Here is a 13,108-nt window from a genome sequence, read left to right on the forward strand (position 1 = left end):
ATATGTTAAAGGAAAGGAAGCTATGGAATAGTGAAAGGGACTAAAAGGTTAAATACTTAAAGATTGAAGGAAATGAAAAACAACTAAGGAACTCAGAAGCATTTGTGCTTAGAAAAATGACTTCTATTTTAGGACAGTAGTATTTAAAGTAATAATCTGAAATTTGAGTACTATAAATATAAAAAGAATATATTAATAATTGAAAATTATTTGTGCAGTTTTCAGGTCATAGTATAAAAAGTTAATGAGAGGATATTATAATGACTTTGGAATAATACCTAGAACTTAATGGAAAATTAATACCACTGATGTCCAGTCAGCTAACTCTTCAGTAAAGTTCTGTGGGGGTTTTCTCCAAAACAGTACTCAATGGAATGTGAATAGACAGTATGTCAGGATAGTTTGCACATTGAATTGGTCATTGTATGTAAACAATGTAAGAAGACAAGAATGATAACAATGATATAGGGATATAGCTATAACCAATAAACAATTTCATAAAGTAATTGATAATGGAGGCAAATAGTAATTCGGGTACCTACAAAAAGGAAAGCTCAAGTTAATCAGACAGTGTAATATATGTTAGGTAACAAATTTGTGTCTATAAAATGGGAGAACTCTGATTCAAATCATGAAACCCTTAAAAGTAAATGAAAATTGGTTCCAAGGAAGACACATACATACATGTAAGGACTACAGAATCAATGAAACAGAAAGTGAGTATGTAATACAAATGGATCTTTATCCATTATGATAACCATATTCACAATTGTAACACTAACTACCAAGTGCAACAACCATCAATCTTGCATGAATCGTGAATAAGCATAAAAAGTAAATAGCATAGGATCCATGTTTTCTTCAAATTGTCTGCTACTTTGTGCCACTTGCCAAATTTTTAACCGAATTATGCATTGAGTTAAATACAGTCAAAGTCTAAGCGTGTGTTAAAAGCCTCACAATATACCTGCAAAACAATGTTCATGAACCTAGTAGAGCATATCCGTATGGTATATATCATATATGAAATGAAATTAAATGGGCTTCCTTAGGTTGTAATGCTTAGAGCCCTTAGTGTGATTTAATTTTTTCATAGCACTAGTAACACTGAATTTAATTTTTATTAAAGAAAACTAGTAAATATAAATGAGGGAAATGACATTCACAATTGCTTCAGAAATTATGAATTTGACTTCAAATATTGGGAGGATAATAATGCTCCAAAAAGTTACATATGAAAATAATTCATTAAGCATATGATTAGAATTTGTTTCATTTTGAGATATCCTTTCAAAAACATTTCAATATGCCAGTCCATATTCAAAATCCTAAATTATGATTTTAGGAACGTTTTAAAAAATTATTTTTCCAGATATATCTGGATTGCTGAACAAAGAAGGAAATGAAAAATTATCTTGGAGAAACCAGCAAAATGATTATGATAAAACTTGTTTGCTGTAACATTATCATTGCCCAGATTTCTTATCTTCATATAACCGTGGAACAAATGACTCCACACAAGTTAAGAGTTTGGAAGGAATAGTTTTTACTTACATTAGGACTATAGCTTCTTTCTTTTATCTATTATGTTATTCAAAAAGAAGCTACTTTGTAAATTCACCTCAGGCAGATATAAGTAATCAGAAACATACTCCTTTGAGAATCTCAATCAGTCCTGTTTCTGCCATCTCCAGTTTAGCACTTGGGTGAAGATACTCCTTACCAGGCCTGGCCATTTATGCAAACCCTGAGGGCAATTTAGACTTAAACTTAGCCAAACAAGGATGGGAACTTGAAGAAAATTGTCTACACAAAAACTTTTCATTCTGGTGACTGCTAACTGATAGAAAGCACATAGATGAAGTATGCAAACCAAATTCTGTTTTTATAAAGAATTGCATTAATGTTTTACCTGGGTTCAAAAAGGTGCTTTTCTTTTTGTTGAAAATAAATAGTGGGTATATTATTTACTCAGACACAGGTGGCTGTGTTTTGAAATGTGTTTTCCTTTTAATTAGATAGTAGCAGGATGAATATCAATCATTTAAAGAATGACTGCAATGTAGAGTTTGGCCTTTGCTTTTAATATGTTGTTTGAATGCTAATAGATTTTCTGTGAAATATAATATCAGAAGACTGAGTAGAAAATGTTTCTATTCTAACTCAAACATTTGACTTAGGAGTGTAAAAATAAGTTCTGTTTAGTGAGGTCTCTGAAGTAATTTAAATTTAAACACAGGGAAGTCATTGAGAAATTCTCCTGTCCTTAGATGTTTTCAGGATCTAAAAGATAATAAACCATTCACGTATATATTACATTATTAGCTTAGAGAATTTATTGCCTTTCATTTCTACAAATGTAAGACCTGAATTAAACAACATAAAAGCCATATTTCATAATTCATTAAAAAACTAAATAGGTTAGGTTCAGAGGTTCAATAGATTAATTTGACTTTTTATGGAAATGTTTGCAATAAATCCCAAGTTAATGACTATTCTGACACTTAATATACTTAAGGTTTATAGATTTTTGAATTTCAAAAACACCCTTCAAAGGGTATATATAAATGCAGTGAAGCAAATTTAAGGTCATCAAAGACAGACTTAATTTCTAAGGTATATGCTACCTATATAATATCAAGCAGTTTACAGAATATGTATAATATACTAGTAAACAAATGACTTGATGGTGAATTTGTATTATGATAGTTGAAAGAAATATTTTAAATTTTTTTTCCAGAAAGATCTTCAGCACCCTGTAATATATTATCTCTGTTAAATGATACTAAAATAAGATATCAGTTATTTTGAGAATACAGAAGAGAGGAAGTAAGGTGAAGAATGCAGTTTTAATATTCAGTGCATATCCTATGAAACTAGAAAATTGAGGGAATGGTTGGGCGTTGGAGGGATGGGGAAAAGGATGAAAGGGATGACAATGTTCAAGAAGCATTTTACTCATAATCTGACACGCTGAATGTTAACAATTTTGTACTAGTACTTAAAGGTATTAAAAATGAATAAAATAAAAATATTTATCTTTACTAATTCAAGATTTATCATTTTTTTTAAAAAACAAATTCTATAGTCAAAGTACTTGAGTTCAGATTTTGTTCTACTTGTGATCCCATAGCACAATCTAAATGCTTATGCTTCCTGTACTACTTTTTTCTCTCCTGTAAAGGAGTTTTTATGTATATTATGAAGATTAATTTTTATATAAGAATACTCCTGTGTATGTATATGTAGACTACATTTAACTAAACAGATATATATATATATATATATATATATATATATATATATATATATATTCCAATAAGCGTGCTTGGAATTGAATTAGTAGGTTATTTTTATTATGCTTAATTTGTTATAGAAATTGAGAAGAAAAATATTGGCCAGATGTTAATAATTGTTCATTTTAAAATGTTTTGTTTTTATCAATTTTTAATAAGATTTATTTTCTGCCATACTGACCCCTATACTTGCCTTGAACCCATGCTTTAACAAGTACTAGATAGTGGAATGTGTCTATTTCATCTGCTTCTCCTGGGAAACAGTTATCTAGAGCAATACACTTCTTATGCTGGACCCAAATGAGCCTTTGTCTTGCTTGTCTAGAAGTCTAGCAAAGACTGTATTCAACTCCCTTTGCCCTCCTAACCTTATTAAAATGCAAAGTCTAGCCGGGTGCCGGTGGCTCACGCCTGTAATCCTAGCTACTCAGGAGGCTGAGATCTGAGGATTGAAGTTCAATGCGAGCCCAGGCAGGAAAGTCCGTGAGACTCTTATCTCCAATAAACCCGTAGAAAACCAGAAGTGACACTGTGCCTCAACTGGTAGAGTGCTTGCCTTGAGCTGAAGAGTTCAAGGACAATGCCCAAGCCCAGCTTTCAAGCCCCACGACCAACCAAAAAAAAGAAACAACAAAAAATGCAGTCTTTCTTCATTAAAAGCTAATGTCTTGTACATTTCTTAGATTAGAACTTTCAAGCCAGGCACCAGTGGCTCATGCCTGTAATCCTAGCTACTGAGGAGGGTGAGATCTGAGGATCAAGATTCAAAGCCAGCCCGTGCAGGAAAGTCCATGAGACTCTTATCTCCAATTAACCACTAGAAAACCGGAAATGGCGCTGTGGCTCAAGCGGTAGAGTGCTTGTCTTGAGCTAAAGAGCGTAGGGATAGCACCCAAGCCCAGAATTCAAGCCCCACAACTGACAAAAAGAAAAGAACTTCCATCCTTTTATAATAGTCTTACAAATAAAGGTTTTCCATATCTAAGTTCCAGTTTTTTGTGGTTTTATTATTTTTTTGTATGTTTGCTTTTTTTGTTTTTCTGGTCGTGGGACTTGAACTCTGGGCCTTGGCGCTGTCCCTCAGCTCTTCAGCTCAACGCAAGCCCTCTATACCACTTGAGCCACAGAGCCACTTCAGGCTTTTTTCTGCTTATGTGGTGCTGAGGAATTGAACCCAGGGCCTCATGCATGCGAGCATGCATGGGAGGTAAGCACTCTACCACTAAGCCATCTTCCCAGGCGCCACCACTTTTTTTGTGGTCTTGGGGCTTGAACTCTGGGCCTGGGTAGGCGTGGGCAGACCTGGGTGCTGTCCCTCAGCCATTCAGCTAAAGGCCGGAGCTCTACCACTTGCAGTGCGACTTCTGGTTTTCTGAGGTTTTGTTTGTTTGTTTACATAAGAGTCTCAGGGACTTTCCTTCCTGGGATGGCTTTGAACCATGATCCTCAGATCTCAGCCTCCTTAGTAGCTAGGATGACAGGCGTGAGCCACCGTTGCCTGGCATAAGTTCCAGATTTACTTGACAAATTCCTTCCTGGTGAATGCCATTTGTCTATGTGCCCATACATTATGATTATACTGTAATTTTATAATCTGAATTTTAAGTGTTCTATATTGAAGTATCAGGATGTTATAAGCTAAACTTATTGTGATAGATGTTATATAAACTTTCCTGGTGCTATTTTGGGGGGAAAATATCCCTATGTACATCCCCACTGAGTTTGAACTCACAATTTTCCTCCCAAGCACTGGGATAATAGGCCTGAGCCATCATTATAATATCTTACCCTCAAAAGAAAAAACAAATACTGCATTGTCTTATTTAGTCAATACACTAGAAGAAATTTAATATTTCTACTCTTCAAAAGTCCAACACTGGGCTGGGAAGGTGGCTCAGTGGTAGAGCGCTTGCCTTGTATGCCTGAGGCCATCGGTTGGATTCCTCAGCACCACATAAGCAAAAAGAAAAAAGCCGGGAGTGGCGCTGTGGCTCAAGTAGTAAAGCGCTAGCCTTGAGCTGAAGAGCTGAGGGACAGCGCCCAGGCCCAGAGTTCAGACCCCAAGACCGGACCCCCCCCCAAAAAAAGTCCAACACTTACATAATGAATGAATAGTCCACTTCCATTGGTAGATTGTTAAAAACATTTGAAACTTTAACTCCCTCCATATATTTATATATTATGCTCTGTGCACAATAGCTACAGTGACATTTATTATCCTCGCTTTCTTTCTATTAATTGGAAAATTCTTCTTTGAACTTCTGCCTTCTTAAAAGTATTAACTTTAAAAATATCCACCATTACAAAGTCAGAATGTTTCTGAAAACAGTTTGGAGAGGCATTTGAAAACATTCAGGAAAGTATATTGATTTAAAACCTCGATGCTGTTAGTTTAGCTTATAGCTCAAACATTAATGTAAAAGCATTTTATCACTAATCTCATTCTCCATTTTCAGATAGTTTTCACACTTTTTAAAAACATACAAAACAAATAACATGTTACTTTCTGGCATACTGTATACTCCCTCTGGAAAGTTCTTTATCAACTAACAAATATGGCTCTTCATACAAGATTGAGATAATTCATATTGAAATTTTTATGCATTTAAACTATCATCAACAGCAACATTTTGAAGCCAATATGCATTTTTTAAGCTTACTGAAGTTAATTTCCAAAATCTGAGTCATCATTTGAAGGGAAACACATTTCTTTCCAATTCAAACTCTGAAGAGGAAACCAAGATGTAAATACTAGGCCTAAAAAAAAACCGTGACAATGAAAACGGCTTAATTGTAATGGTAGTCTGATTTATTCGAGTTTAATAATAATATGTGCAAAATGGTTTATTTCTAGCATTAGAAAAGTAACATTTTCTATATATTTAAGAACTTAAGTTTTCACATTGAAAAATGACAGACTAAAAACTCATTTTTTGAAGAATATCATTTTGCTTATTGTACCTTAGTTTACTTTTACTTTTCCTATGATCCTACCAAACATCTTTATGGCAAATTCACTAAGTTTTTGCTGTAACTACTAAAATGTGAAATGACACCAAAATTGTTCCTGTTTATTGCTAAAATTACCATAGATAACTTTTAACAGACTAATCACAAGATGATACTGTCAATAGTATGTTTTTTGGCACAATGGGAAAAGAAAAGATTAGTGACAAATAAAATAAAATTTGAAAGTTGCTTTCAGGATTATGTGACACAAAATGTGGAGACTGCTCAGCTCAAATTTATTTTATGACAAAATTATAATATATGTCATCTTAAATACAGTTTTAACTTCATGATGTAACTACTGAATTCTGGAATTAAAAAAAATTGTGCAACATATATTGAAATCAATTCTTTTTGAAATTTACAATCTTACCTTTCCTGCTTTTTTCCCCTCAGATTTCTGCTGCTTTAGGATAAAATGGAGGCAAGGGAGGAAAAGGAAAAACAAAACAAAAACAAAAACAGAAATCAGCTCCAGTTTGGTAAATCCATTTTTTTAAAGCATGTCAATATTCCCAGTGTACTGGTACATAGGTTTTTTTCTGTTGTAACTACTTTCATTTCTTACATGCTGCAAATATTTCATTAATAAAATATAACACAATTTCAAATTTCATTCAACAGCATAAAGTTTAAAAAAGTTTTGATTGGCATAATTAAGTTAAACCCTTAGCTTGCATAGTCATTAGCCAAGAAATGGTATTCTCAATGAGGTACTGTCATATCATTTAATTTCCATTTGTGTTTAAATGAATGTACTTTAATTTTGAGCATGAACACCTTTTTAGTTATATCATCAACAACGAGGAAGGCTGAAAGTTTATAAAATAAGAAATGCTATAGGAATCTCTATAGAGCATTAGAGTATAATCTGAAGAGTAAATCTATAATTTTGGCATGTCTTTGGGGAATCTTAATTTGACTGTGTTCAGATATCTTTTGTCTGATATCATAAAGTTATTTGTTTCTTTTGTTGAAGACTCCACCCCCCCAACCCTCAAGAGACAGGCAAGGGGCTGGGAAGGTGGCTCAGTGGTAGAGTGCTTGCTTTGCATGCATGAGGCCCTGGGTTCGATTCCTCAGCACCACATAAGCAGAAAAAGCCAGAAGTGGTCCTGTGGCTCAAATGGTAGAGCACTAGCCTTGAGCTGAAGAGCTGAGGGGCAGCGTCCAGGCCCAGAGTTCAGGCCCCACAATGGGCAAAATAAAAGAGAGAGAGAGAGAGAGAGAGAGAGAGAGAGAGAGAGAGAGAGAGAGAGAGAGAGAGAGAGAGAGAGAGAGAGAGAGAGAGAGAGAGAGAGAGAGAGAGAGAGAGAGAGAGAGAGAGAGAGGCTAATTTATAAGTCTCAAGAAATATTTATTGCATTTATATTTAGAGACATTCTTTTCTGTAGAGCAATAAAATATTATATAAGTGGGACATATATTTATCTGTGAACAGTGATGCTCACTAAAGACCTTTCTCCTTAATTTTTGTCACATTTCCTTGTTTTGTTTCTTTTTCCTACAGTAAAACAAAAATTCCTTAGTGAGCCTTCTAAAGTAAAATAAATCACTGATAATCGTAATCGGCATGGAGTTTATTCTGAAATAAAGATTAATATTATTACTAACCTAAGAAGTAAACATTGCTGTATTTTTTTTCATGTAATTATCTTTAAGTAGTTGTACAAAGGAGCTGACATTGAACAAATCCGTTCATGAATACAAAATACCTTATTAATGTCAATTATTCAATTATTCTCACCCATCCCCCCACTATTTACCCTTCCTTCACTGTTCTTAATTTTTAAGGTACACATTGGGTTTTTGAATTTTCTTCTCTTCTCCCCTTTTCCCCTTGACCCTACATATTTAACGAGACATTACTAGAACAAAAAGGTACAATATTCTGCCATTTAAATAAAATTCATGTTTCTAAAAGTGGAAGTGAGAAAGTATCTGGACACAGATACTTTATAGTTCAACTTTCAATTAGATGTACATTTAAGATATTCATACTGCCTATTTTTCTGCACTGATCAAATTCAACCATCAGGCACTCAGTGTTAAAAATAAATTAGTCAGTATAGGTATGCCACAATAATTTATTCTAAGACAGCATCTTGGGATTCTGTGTTTAAATTATCAGTGTTCATATCTCTTGTTATTATAAAAATAATGCTTGAGTAACCTTAAAATTTCTAAATTTTTGTAAGAAAATTACAAAAACATCATCAACGTTTAATCATATTTAAAAATAACATTAATATTTAATTTTCTTTCTTTTTTTGGGGGGGGTCGGGTCCTAGGGCCTGAACTCTGGGCCTGGGCGATGTCCCTCAGCTCTTAAGCTCAAGGCTAGTGCTATGCCACTTGAGCCACAGCGCCACTTCTGGCTTTTTTCTTTTAGCTTATGTGGTGCTGAGGAATCGAATCCAGGGCCTCAGGCATGCAAGGCAAGCGCTCTACCACTGAGCCACCTTCCCAGCCCTAAGATTTAATTTTCTATTAAGTAGAATTGTGGTGAATTGTTAGTTTTACTAAAAGTTACTTTTAACAAGGGAGTAAGTTTTATTTAGATGTTTAATGATTATCAGTGAGAAATTCAAAATCATTTAGAGATTTAGCGAAGTGAATTCAGATAAGTGTTGATCTTGCCTACCTTTAGTGAACTATTAAAAAGTTAATGATTTAATGTTTAGGAAAACATTTTGAGAACAAAATTTTATATTTTTATTTCTGTAAGCTACCTGTACCGACAGAGTGTTTTCATAATATGAATGAGGCCTACATTCCATCAATAATTAATTACTTAATTAAACAAAGTACAAGAGAACATATACACAACTCACTTGAAGTGTTAACTCAGTAGTTTAAGTATATGTTGCTGCTGCTTTTAATATTTCATTATAGTCAATTGTAAAATATGTTCATCACTCTAAATAAATCTTCATTTTCTTTAATAATCTCCACCCCATGATTTTATTTCCCTACATAGGTTTAAATAAGGACTAATCTATATTCTATTTGTCATACATTACCCTGTTCTGGATATGTTAATGAAATCATATACTATTTGGTCTGGGATACTCTATTCTTTCACTTAGTACAATGATTTTTAAGGTTCCTTCATAATGTAGTAACATGTTTCAGTAGTTTAGTATTTTTTCATTGTCAAAAAATCCATTTGTAAGGTTTCATACATTTTCTTTAGACTTTTATTGATAGTCATTTGGTCTTTCCTTGTATTTTGACTGTGATGTATAAGCTTCATTGAGCATTAATGTGTAAGTTTTTTTTGTTTGTTTGTTTGTTTGTCTTGGGGCCTGAACTCTGGGCCTGGGTGCTATCCCTCAGCTCTTCAGCTCAAGGCTAGTGCTCTACCACTTGAAACACAGCACCACTTCTGGCTTTTTTTTCTACTTACATGATGCTGAAGAACTGAACCCAGGGCCTCATGCATGCAAGGCAAGCACTCTAACAATGAGCCACCTTCCCAGCCCCTAGTGTGTAAGATTTATATGGAAATATATTTTTATTTATTGTGAATATATACTTAGAAGTGAAATGGCTACATAATATAATAATTCTTTGATTAAGTGATTGAAGAACTTCCTGAATATTCTCCAAAGCAATTACACCGTTCACATTCCTTCCAATAATATTTGATTGTAATAGTGGGTCTACATTCTCATCAATATTGTAATTTACTCTTAACATATTAACAATGTAAACAAAGATTATTCATGAACAAATATATGAATCACTTTATCTATCTATATGCCTATCTATCCATTCAAACTTAGATTAGTTATTATAATGAAGTTATATAATATGACTCTTCTACTATACAAGCTTAGTGAACTATTCCATGGTACTAAGGTACCAATCAATAAGTTGTTAAACTCATTCTTTAAAAGACCACAAAGTTACTTATTTTTTGATTTGAAATTGAACATCATTTAAAACATACATTTTATAAAGGGCCATGTAAATATGTAATGGGAATGGGAATTATGATATAGTTAAGTTGTATCATCACTGAAATTTTTCTATAAACCTAAAACTGAACTAAATTATAATTTGTTAAAAATAATAAACATTTGGCATTTAAAATGTAAAACAAAATAAATATTTAAAATACATTTCTTTGTTTCAGCAAAAGGGATATGAAATAGTTATTGAATCATTGCTTATTATAATTCAAACTAATATATATCACTTTAAAAAAAACTTCAAACAAATTAGCAGAAGAAATGATCATTGAAGTGAGTTTGTAGTTGCTGGCCAAAGACAATAGATTTTATAATGTTCACATACAATTTATTTTTTATAAATAATCTGTCTTTGAAGGAAATCATCTAAAGAATAGATAAAATATGAGAACAGAATAAAATCAAAGGGAAGAAGCAATACATTTTTCAACATGGATGATAGAATAACCAAACAACAAAAATACATATGAGCAGAATATCATGGACTATATGGAGCTCCCATCTTCATCCCAGGAGCCTTGGTTTTAAGTTAGAATCCAACTGTGCCTTTTTCTCTACACAGACATTTTATTTTTTGCTAACTAATACTCTTTTTACTCTGACAGTAGTAACAAAAAATGTGTGACTGACATATCTGCTTTTCAATACATATCAGTTGAAACAATGTTGTAGTTTTAATTTTACATAAAGCTACCTATGTGTGTTTGCTATCACAATGGATTTTCTTGGCTCCATTATCAGTTTAAATTTCACATCATTTTAGCATGTCACTTGTGAAATGTGAAAGTCTGAAGATATTGCTTGTGTCTATTAAAGCTTATAGATATTTTCAAAATGAACAGCAAAGCATGAAGAAGTGATGAGAATGAACAACAAAATACAAATGATCTTTCTAATTTACTATAAGAATACTGCATTTAAAAATATGATAAGTATTAGATTGCTTATTTCTATGATTTTCTAGTTTTTGTATTATAGATAAGGATAGTAAGCTCTGTGTGTAATTAAAAATAAAAAAATAAAAAGCCAACTATCAAATTAGTTGCCATTGGCTCATGCCTGTAAGTTCAGATGTTCAAGATGGCTGAGAAGTGGAAGATTGTAATGTAAAGCCAGCCTAGGCAGAAAAGATTGTGAGACTCCCTTTCCAAATCAGCAGCAAAATATCAGATTGAAGACATGAATCAAGTGATAGAATTCCAGCTGTGGGCAAGAAATCTGAGTGTAGGACTGGGAAGGTGTTTCAGTGGTAGAGTACTTGCCTTGCATGCATGAGGCCCTGGGTTCCATTCCTCAGCACCACATACGCAAAAAGAAAAAAGCTGGAAGTGGCACTGTGGCTCAAGTGGTAGAGCGCTAGCCTTGAGCTGAAGAGCTGAGGGACAGTGCCAAGGCCCAGAGTTATGGCCCCACGACTGGACCCCCCCCCAAAAAAAAAGAAATCTGAGTGTGTGCAAGGCCTTGAGTTCAAGCACTGCTATGGGCATAATTAACACCAATTGAAAGAAATAGCAAACTATCAAAACTCTAAAAAAGATGAAAATTTGTTCCTTAGCACAAATCTCAAATGGGTCTCATCTCCTACATGAATACTAAAAATATACAACATTCTGATAGTGACTTTAACCTAGATTATAGTTATTTTATTTAAAAGTGGAAGATTTTAGTTCAAGGCAATATTTCTTAGCTTGTTAAGACCTAGAACCTTTCAGGATTACCAGATCACTAGTGCCAAAATTCTGGTCCCACATCACTTTAGTGTTTAAAAACATCTTCTGGAATTGTCACTTAGTTTTATTGACTACTTAGTTCGGTGTGATTAGTCCAAACCCACTAACAATTCCATGCTTAAATCATACTTTCAGTTAATTTTCCATGGATTTTCCAACTTCATTTCAAATATTCTTCTTATGTTAACGATTGAAAAATTTCTTAATGTGTGTGTTTATGTATGCAATTCTGGGTTTGAACTCTGGGCCTTATCCCATCACTTGATTGTTTTGCTCATAGCTGATGTATTACAACTTAAGACATATCTTCATTTCCAGCTTTTTGCTGCTTAATTGTAAAAAAGGTTCTCATAACTCAAGTTCCTGAGTAACTAGCATTATATGTGTGATCCACCGTACCCAGCTAGTTTAAATTTCTATAATGTATGACAAACAGCTCACTGAATGTTTCCAATTTACTTGTTTCAGTTCTCCACTTAGTTACAGACATATTATATATAAATTATGAAGAAAACACCAGCTTTAAACAGTCTCTGGCTTCTGTCATTAGAAAAAAAACTAATGTAGCAAAGCTGAGAAATCAACTGTCGTGAATGAGTTTTATGTTACAAATCATTTACAATCCATCCATGTATCCTTCAATAAATTAATTAGTCTACTTATTCATTTATTTATACAGCAAGATACATAGTAAGTTTTGGGTTTTTTGTTTTTCTTTTTTGTTGTTTGTTTGGGTTATTTCCTTTTTGTTTTTGTCGTTTGTTGGGCTTGAACTCAGGGCCTGGGTGCTGTCCCTCTGAGCTTCTGTGCTCAAAACTAGTGCTCTGCCACTCTGATCCATAGCTCTACTTCTGGTTTTCTGGTGGTTAATAGATAAGAGTCCATGAACTTTCCTGCCTGGGCTGGCTTTGATCTGTGATCCTCAATTCTTAGCCTCCTGAGTAGCTAGGATTACAGGTATGAACCACCAGCACCCGGCTCCCTAGTAAGTGATTTTCATGATTGGCATGGTCAGGTTTGACTACAGAATAGTCTGTATAAGTGATGAAAGAAAAAGGTACAAATAATTTCAATATTTTTGGTATCAAAAGAGTTT

At 33.5% G+C, this 13,108-nt stretch overlaps 1 protein-coding gene across 6 annotated transcripts in view; it reads right to left on the minus strand.

Moving 5' to 3' along the window:
- LOC138839469 (protocadherin-11 X-linked) overlaps window positions 1-13,108 on the minus strand; it is a 713,759-nt gene that overhangs the window by 307,451 nt on the left and 393,200 nt on the right. For 3 of the 6 annotated variants that reach the window (XM_070039045.1, XM_070039042.1, XM_070039040.1), the window contains one exon: window positions 6,679-6,708. The exons of 2 other annotated variants lie outside the window; for them this stretch is intronic. In XM_070039045.1, coding sequence (XP_069895146.1) covers window positions 6,679-6,708 — 30 coding nt within the window. Of the gene's footprint in view, window positions 1-6,678; window positions 6,712-13,108 lie in introns of all 6 variants that reach the window. One more of the 6 variants, XM_070039041.1, reaches the window with a different exon arrangement.

This window comes from Dipodomys merriami, unplaced genomic scaffold (genome assembly GCF_024711535.1).
Source record: "Dipodomys merriami isolate MVZ:Mamm:240054 unplaced genomic scaffold, mDipMer1.0.p SCAF_3, whole genome shotgun sequence".
In the NCBI taxonomy this organism is placed as follows: Eukaryota; Metazoa; Chordata; class Mammalia; order Rodentia; family Heteromyidae; genus Dipodomys; species Dipodomys merriami.